This window comes from Amblyomma maculatum, chromosome 7, assembly GCF_055883805.1.
Source record: "Amblyomma maculatum isolate TAMU_Amacu chromosome 7, ASM5588380v1, whole genome shotgun sequence".
NCBI lineage: Eukaryota > Metazoa > Arthropoda > Arachnida > Ixodida > Ixodidae > Amblyomma > Amblyomma maculatum.
In genome coordinates this window covers 75,743,546-75,752,887 of record NC_139350.1, presented here as the reverse complement: position 1 = coordinate 75,752,887, position 9,342 = coordinate 75,743,546, and the positions used below count along the sequence as shown (strand labels likewise).

General features: G+C 47.7%; 1 protein-coding gene across 1 annotated transcript; it reads left to right on the top strand.

Moving 5' to 3' along the window:
- Positions 1 to 210: 210 nt before the first annotated feature.
- Positions 211 to 1,750, top strand: LOC146183677 (uncharacterized). Its single transcript, XM_084608398.1, has 2 exons — positions 211 to 613; positions 1,165 to 1,750. Exons 1-2 carry the CDS (start codon positions 288 to 290, stop codon positions 1,748 to 1,750), a joined length of 912 nt encoding a protein of 303 aa, XP_084464524.1. The 5' UTR covers positions 211 to 287.
- Positions 1,751 to 9,342: the final 7,592 nt, after the last annotated feature.

Genomic DNA, 9,342 nt, shown 5'->3' with positions numbered 1-9,342 from the left:
GCAAGCGAGAGAAGTTAAGGTCGTTAATACGCACACAAGCTGCTGTCACCAGGGGCTTGGAGGAGCAACTTTTAGCTAACTCGTTCGCAATAAGTGCCTTCATGGCTGCAAGTCTGCCAACTGCTCAACGGGAGCGCTGGGTGTTCCAGCGCAACGAAAGATGGTTCGAGGACACTTTGCCCAACCTAGGCGAATCACATTTCCGACAGTCGCTACGCGTCACGCGGGTTACGTTTCGTTACATTGTTGATGCTTTGAGGCATGTTCTTGAGCGTGAGACCACTAACATGCGAGAGTCCATCTCGGTGGAAAAACGTGTAGCCATTGGACTCTACAGGCTGCGGTCAAGCGCCGAAGACCAAACGATTGCCCATCTTTTCGGCCTGGCACGCTCAACTGTGAACCTGATCAGCAAAGAATTTTTTGCTGCTGTCATCGAAATGCTGGAGGCGCGATGGCTTCGCATGGTGAGCCGAGAAGAAATGTCGGAACACATCCGCGAATTCTACTCGGTGAGCGGCTTCCCGCAGGCTATTGGCGCCTTGGATGGCTGCCATATCCCCATTTCGCCGCCGCTGGAGCATGCTTCTGACTACTATAATTATAAAGGGTGGTAAGTGTTTGAAATTATTTGACTAAACAGGAAACGGCATACATATTCTGGCGCCTTCTTCACAGTTAACTTTTTTACGTATTGGAGACACCGCATGAAAATTAGTGGATGCCTTGGGCTTATTCAAACATGTTTTTAGTCAAGGCACTGTTCAACCGTATTTGCTACTTATGACGGTACTAAATTTAACGGCTAGCTCGAACAGTAGGCTTTATATATCTGAAAAGGGTACTCAAAAAGATGTATTATGGGCACCATTGTGTCATGTGGTACCCATGCTAACGACAACCTTCTAGGATTTATAATCACCAAGATGCTCAGTGAACGCTGATGCTGTGAACACACGCAGACGTGTCTTGTGTGGAGTGCTCCAATAGCAATGGCAGAATCCTGTTGAAAGCAAAATTTTAGATATCATTCTAGATAACTTGTATTGAATGCAAATTTGAAGCTAGAAATAATGGCCTTTTCTTTTCTTCTTATTTCAGATGAAATGCACTTCATAATAAAGGGTCACCCACATTGACTTTTTTTTCTCATGTTTTTTGCAGGCGTAGCATCATACTTTTGGCCCTCGTAGATCACAGATACTTCTTCCGGTATATCAACATTGGAAGCCCCGGAAGATGCCACGACGCATTTGTGTACGGCCGTTTGAAGTTGTGCAAGTACATTGAGAGTGACTGCTTCCAGTCACCTGTGTCAGTGATTGAGGGGGTAACAGTGCCCCCGCTAGTACTTTGTGATCAAGCATTTCCTCTGTCAGCAAACCTGCTGAAGCCATTTGCAAATGCATCGGGACCACATGAGGCAGCATTTAATTATAATTTATCCAAAACTCGACGAATTGTCCAGAATGCCTTCGGTCGGCTGAAAGCGCGGTTCAGATACACAATGAAGCGCATGGAGTGCAAGCTCCCAACAGCAAAGCAGGCACTCAGAGCTGCATGTGTCCTGCACAACATTTGCGAGGCACTCAACGACCCTATTGAACAGCAGTGGGTGCAAGAGGCGCATGACTTCGACGGGCTGTACGCGCAGCCAGTACATCGCACAGATGTAGCCAACGGCCAGGGCCGTGAAGTGAGGGCAGCCCTTGCCTCGTACTTCAAGAAGAAGGACCAACTTCCTCAGTGAAGGTCGCTCAAGATGGACTGTGATCAAAAGTGTGTGTGTGTGTGTGTGTGTGTGTGTGTGTGTGTGTGTGTGTGTGTGTGTGTGTGTGTGTGTGTGTGTGTGTGTGTGTGTGTGTGTGTGTGTGTGTGTGTGTGTGTGTGTGTGTGTGTGTGTGTGTGTGTGTGTGTGTGTGTGTGTGTGTGTGTGTGTGTGTGTGTGTGTGTGTGTGTGTGTGTGTGTGTGTGTGTGTGTGTGTGTGTGTGTGTGTGTGTGTGTGTGTGTGTGTGTGTGTGTGTGTGTGTGTGTGTGTGTGTGTGTGTGTGTGTGTGTGTGTGTGTGTGTGTGTGTGTGTGTGTGTGTGTGTGTGTGTGTGTGTGTGTGTGTGTGTGTGTGTGTGTGTGTGTGTGTGTGTGTGTGTGTGTGTGTGTGTGTGTGTGTGTGTGTGTGTGTGTGTGTGTGTGTGTGTGTGTGTGTGTGTGTGTGTGTGTGTGTGTGTGTGTGTGTGTGTGTGTGTGTGTGTGTGTGTGTGTGTGTGTGTGTGTGTGTGTGTGTGTGTGTGTGTGTGTGTGTGTGTGTGTGTGTGTGTGTGTGTGTGTGTGTGTGTGTGTGTGTGTGTGTGTGTGTGTGTGTGTGTGTGTGTGTGTGTGTGTGTGTGTGTGTGTGTGTGTGTGTGTGTGTGTGTGTGTGTGTGTGTGTGTGTGTGTGTGTGTGTGTGTGTGTGTGTGTGTGTGTGTGTGTGTGTGTGTGTGTGTGTGTGTGTGTGTGTGTGTGTGTGTGTGTGTGTGTGTGTGTGTGTGTGTGTGTGTGTGTGTGTGTGTGTGTGTGTGTGTGTGTGTGTGTGTGTGTGTGTGTGTGTGTGTGTGTGTGTGTGACCTATAACAAGGCTGTAGCATGTAATTAGCATTGCTGTTGCTGAAATCATTTTTTAGGAATGAGGTGTTTGGAGAGAAGAATGGGTGGCCATGCCCTCTGTCGAGGGCCCTGTTGGCGGAAGCTGTTCTCCAGACTGTCGAGTGCGCATTGATCCTCATGCTTCGAGCTGGACAGAACTGCCTCTCACCCCTCAATGTTGGTTCCGCTGTAGCGTGTGTTGCAGCATTTACCTGACAGATATATATACCATAGCAAACAAGTCCAGTTTTTGCCTGCACAATTTCTGCACTGGAAATGAGTGTGTCAACAGCAAGTAGTTTATATGGGCCGGCATACATAATGTTTGTAGCTATCTGTGGTTAAAGAAACCCCGGACAATGTGAGACTTCACAACATAAAAACAAGAAATGTAGGTGGGGATATTGCACCAGTTTTTTTTTTTTGCACAGCTCAGAGAGCACATCAATTAGCCTGTCTTCGCTCTCAGCAGCTTTGATCTCTCTCTCAGCAGCTGCCTCCTGCAACTTTAGTTCACGTTCTCTGAACGAAAACTCTTTATCTTTAGAATTTTCGAAAGATATACGCAGCCTGCGTTGCTCTTCAATCAGCTGACTGAAGAAGTTTTCCTTCTGCTGCCTTCCACGCCTAGTGGTAGGAGGCTGCAGACTGCCACATGGCGACGGCCTCTGTGAAGTGCTTTCGGCAAGTGGCTCCGAAGAATTTGCAGCACATTCATCTAAATGTGCAGGTTCCCTGCACGCTGCTGGCGACTGGCTGGACTCCAAGTTGTACTGGTCAGTGTCCTCTCCATCAACCATGTTGCGGAACAGCTGGAAGAATAATATATTTTGGAAACGATACCATGCATGTGCAACAATACAGGAAATACAACGTCGACTAGACAGCATATGTATTAAACCGCATAACTTATTGTGTGAAACATTACTGCATTATGATACATCATGGACACTATCAAATTACCTCTACAGCAATTTCCAAGTGAAAGTTAGCAGGTAAAAATGTAACCACTGGCTTTCTTTGCGGACAACTCAAATACTGACATGCCACTGCAGTACCATTTCAACAGCATGCATTCATAAACACATTTCAGAGCCTTTGCAAATGCAGTATCATTTTTCTTACTTCTTCCGCTGTGGACTCCAGGTGACAGCCTGTCTCTTGAGCCAGGCTTGAGTCATTGGCTGGCAATGTGCCCAAGGACTTGCGCAGATCCCGATAAAATTTCCACACAATGGCACCTTGCCCTTTTTTTTTTCTTGCTCTGCAAGAAATAACATTGTGGTGTTTTGTACTAATGCGGGCATGCACGGTACTGCTCGGTCGCGGAGTAAAATATTTTCTGCACTGCCGACGCACTATGCTTCGCGTGTCGGCAATAATAGCAATGTCACGACTGCGCTAAAGGGTATAATCTTGAATCAGAATAAGGTGCGCATCCTCAGAACAGAACCCGCACGATTATAGCACACGCATCCGTAACAAGCAATTTAAATGCGCAGTACGCAAGCGCGGAAGCTTAACACATTGCATTCCTACTCGGTTGCTGCAAACTGAGAAACTAATTGGTGCAACGCAGATGTTATTGGTTATGGCAAGAAAAAAAAACTGCGACAAATATGCAGCTAGTTCATCACACATGCACACTGACTAGCTGCCTGCGAAAGAAAGCTCGAGGCCTATGCACGGCTATTCCTGTAAAGCGGATAAGGATAGCTGGTTGGAGAAAAAAAAATCTTACCTGTACTTGTTCCCGAGATTCTCTACTTTGCTTTTTATAGCCTTTATCCCCTTCTCAATGCCTTCCGCCCGAAGGGCTTCTTCAATTGCCGAGTAAACTTTAGCGTTCCGCTTTGTACGGCACAGGTCGCACAGGTGGTCCTGCCACACTCTGATCAGGACAAAAATTTCTGCCTCGGTCCACTGCGCTCGATATCTGGCTACTTCTTCAGCCATTGCTTGTAGAACTGAGAAAATCCTGCTGCTTTCAATACAAGAAATGGCACTGGCACACTGCCGTAACCGTAACGCCGTAACCACTCGTGCACGTGTGCTAGCATCCAGCATATAAACAAACATGGCCGCCCGTCATCTCATCTGCTGATAGCGAGAGTGGTATTTGTTTTTTACTGCGCTGTTTGCTATGTTTTATATAAATAAATAGATGCTTATAAAATTGCATATGAAAAATGTCATTATCTTGTTACTTATTTTATTTTGGGGATTAATTTCACTGAGTCTCTGGTTTCGAGATAACACATTCCCTCGGACGATCGCGAGCGAATGCGTTCCCCAAACTCATTCGGTGCCTAATGTCGTTTTCATCGAATGTCATTACATTTTCCCGTGTGGCAGCAAACAAATGTCATTTTGAACGAATGTCATTCGATGGAAATGACATTAAATTTGCCGTGTGGCACGGGTATTACTTTCCCGAAGCTCATGATTTGTTTCAAGGCAAATTTGAAGGTTTTCCTCCGTCTGCTCCATTATTGGTCATGCTTATGGGGCCAGCTGGGTCAGGTTTATAACCCTTAAGTCATAGGGAGAATTCGTTGTGAAGTTCGTGCAACTTTTGCAATCAATAAACAAGTCTTCAGGCTCGGATTTCAAACCGACGAGCTTTGTATTTTAGTATCTTTTTCGAAAATGCGTTGTGACCGAAACCGCAGTAGCGGTCGAGGGCATTTTTGATCAACGAGAAAGTAGGAAACAAGCGTGGGACATTGGTAACAGTGCAAAAGAGCGGCACGAAAGGAAAGGCATAATACAGCTGGTGATTTCAGCCAATGTGGATGACGAAACCGCACAGAAATAGATAGCACGATATCGCATCTTTGCTTCCTGGCACATAAATAAGAGCATCGCGTAAAACGGGGACAAGTTAACACAAAACGACAGGACGGGCGTTTTCTGTTCCTTTGTCCCTGTTTTTCGCGTTGTTCTTTTTTATGTGCCAAGAACTCAGTGGCGCAAACAGCAATTTTGATCGATTTCCTATTTGGTGTCCCCTTTAGCTTTATGCTAAATTTCTATCGTGAAAGCATGTTGACGATGTATCACCAACTCGCTCAAGCTTTCACTCTGTCAAGAACAGAAGACAAACAACGGCAAAAAACAGTTGACGATCGACTTCCTTTTTGTTTATGTATACACGTTAGGCCATGGCAGGATCGAGCGGTGGCGGTGCGCGTCGCCTCCGCCACTCGAGTTGGGCCTTAGTTAGGCAAGCTATACTTCGTCTGTTATACTGTTTGCTATACTGCGAAAGGCAGGGGCGACCTGGTCCAATCAGGATCATGTGCACTACAGTAGGTAATAGTGCTCCTATGCGAGTCTGGCCCACCGAATCGGTGGGGCGACATAAGACCACAATTATCTATTACAGTGCCCAGAGGCGGGATGCACTTAGTGGCACAATCACCTATTATAATGAGCATTATCTTGAGTGGGGCTACTGTCCTTTAGTAGCGCTGCAAACATCTTGTGAAACAAAGTATAGCGCGCCTCTGTCCTGCTATCCAGCGTAGTTTTAGAGAACAGGCAAGGAGAATAACCATCCCTATAACACTTCGCGCAGTGCACAGTAGGGAGAAGGATGGACTTGGTTATCATTTTTCAAAACGCAGGCTCCAACAAAAGAAAGCCTCTCTACAAAGACCAAGCTTTCAAGTGGTCGTTCGGCGGCCAAACGGGTAGGCATTTTCTTAGTCGTGAATCAGTGGAATCAGGTAGTATGCACTGAGTCCACATGGCGCCCAACTACGCCGGCTGCGGCCATTTTTGCGGTGCACGTAGGAGACGAAGTATACTGCGCCGAAAGCGTGCTTTCGTCGTGTCACGTTGGCTCGCGTGGCACATTCATGTTGTCACTTAGACTCCTCATGCATCGAAAACCGGGCCTGTAATTGTCGCTCTCTACAGCTGCGTGATAATGCGTCTTAAACGCCACTTAGGGTGGGCGCATGCTCTGGTTAGCGCTGCTCGAGTCGAGGTACACGAAAAGGGCGCAGCGATGAATGTTGTTCACGAATTAGGTTCTCTCTATTCCAAAAATAAAAATCATAGAACGGTGACAACAGCCGCTTCGCGAATCCGGAAAGCTGCATGGGGTTCTGCAGCAGGTCTACGGGGCTCTTGCATTACTCTAGACACCGTGTCTGCGACCCTAGATTTCGACCTCTTCTGCATGTGTGACCTAGACATAGTGCTTCGGAGTTTACTCTCGGGGTTACCTGCGATCGGTTAGGGCGAGCTGAATCCCGTTTCAGCGCAGGATGGATACTAATTAAACTTTCCCAAAAGTTGTATGTATGAAATTAGTGACCTCCTCCCATTTCGGACGTTGAAATGATCGATTTTGGTGATATGCGCTGTTTACCGGGGGTGTCCGGACCAGCCATGATGAGGATGTACGCTTATGCCCATGGCGATATGCAAGCTCGCCGCCTAGCTCGGCAACCGTCCAGTTTAACTCTATCGCTTCATTGTAGGTGCACTGTATTTAAACAGGTGCCAACAAGACAGACACGGCAGGGATGAAGCGCGGACTACCGAGTATCGGCTATACACTCGAGTGTCGACGTTTGTTCACACGCCTGGCGCACAGCCCAAAAATGAGCCACCACCATGAACTTTGCCCATTTCGGTGCCTTAATGAGCTACCATTAATTGCGACAGTCGACAGCAACATTCTGTAAAAGAAAAAAAAACATTTGTGTAGTGAACTAACACAAACGCTTCCAAATTTCACGGAAGCGCTGCTTCCCCTGACCATTATCTGCGTTTCGAGTCAGTCCACGGCGTCGTTGGATATGTTTGTCGACCTCGGCTCGAGCAGCTCAGGTTATCTGCAGCGGCATCTGGCATCCTTGTGTGTGCCGCACCCATTTGCGATCCTAAGCTCAGACATGTTTGTCGAGTTTTTAAAGCTGGACAGCCCTGGCACCTGCAAGTTTTTCAGCATTGACGGGGTGGACCTTTATTATTTGTTGCCGCATCCTGAACTGATGAAAGGCGTCAAATTGTACATAACACAGGACAATGATGAACGTTATTTTATTGACAAGTGCGGTGTGTCAGTGGCCAGTTTTCTAGAACTCTTGGCATTTTATTTACCGACAACACTGGTTGAATGGTAGGGGCCTTTGTTCAGGTAACCAGAGTGTGCATAGGTTGCGAGCTAGGTGGCATTGGCCAACATTCTTTTGAACAGCGTTGATAGAGCCATTGCAAATGCAACAGATGGGTTAGTTCAAATTCTTCGGTACGTCGACGATTAATTGGTGTTGACCCGACCGGACTGCTTTCCTAGAAGCTTGGTTAATGTTGTGAAAATTTTTAATGAATGCGGATCTGGACTGAAATTTACAACCGAGGTGCCAAGCAACAAGGAACTGCAGTTTTTGGATTTGACCTTTTTTAGTGAACATAAACACGTGTGCTGGTGCTATCATTCACGATCTGCAAATCTCTTGCTAGACTTCCAGTCTGGTCATACGAAACTCGCAAAGGAGGACATTGTCTCATGCTTACAACCTGCGCTCAAGAAGTCTTGCCATGAAAGATAAGGGACAGAGTAAAGTTTTTGGTTCGGTGTTGATGGGTGACTGGATGGTGGAGCAACTTGGTAAACAACCGGATAACTTTATACAAAAGAACAAGAGCTGGTACAAGAGTTATATTCACAAAGGAAAACTAGCCGCGGTCGGCCGCGCCTACCGCTAAACAGAGCGACAAGGGACTCCGCGTCCCCGCAGTCTAGCTGGTGCCTCGTGCCCCAGCTTCAAAGCAACCACTACTCCTAGCGCTCGCCAGCGCGAGCGTCCCAACGCAAAGAGTAGCTCCAGCCAAAGACACTCGGGGCCCATCCCGCGCTCCAGAGATGAGCCGAGAGCGCGCCCCTTTCCACACGTAAAAACATAAAAATACAGTAACTGTAGCTTCTCTTTCCCGCGTATGTGTGCCACTCGTCGCAGCCTGTCTGACCATTTCGCTTACTGACGTTGGTGTACTACTTACGAACGATACGTGCGTTGCGCATGTAGTCTGAATGCAGCGGGATGAAAGCCAGACCCTTCTCGCGGGATTTATGGCCGTTCTCACTCAGGCGACGGGACCGGGGGGGGGGGGGGGGGGGGGGGCGTGGGTTAATGAGGTCCCGCTCGATGGAAGCGGAGGGTCTCTCCCGTCTCCCGTAGCAAAGGGAAGAGCGTGACGGGGGTCCGCGCTCTTGAACTAATGGTCTCCTTCAAGGAACCACGTGTTGGAAAACAGACCAGACGCGCAGTTCGCACCACGGCACCCCGCCGAGACATTCCTTCCCAGCCAAGGATGCCAAAAATACAAACGGCAACGAGCCGGACCTTACAGACAGCGTTTTAATTCAAGCAGGGCGGTTGCGCGAACCGTTACCCTGCTATATTCATTCGGCCAAAAGCAGAAAGGAAAAAAGATGTTTTCAGTTGTTTCATATGCACATTGCATGTCTCATGGGCTTACGAAGGTCGCCGGGAGATATTACATTGATGTGATGTTTTCTGCCCCCAGGAAATTAAGCACAATGTGCAAGCAAGTCATGCAGAGGCAAGATGGCAAGAGGGAGGCATGTCATGCGCGTCACGTATCACCAGCGGTTCCCTGCGAGGTAGGGGTGGTGTATTCCCTTTTCATGCGGCGCCACGTACAATGGACAGACTGTGAGGTGTGTGAATAAGCGAATA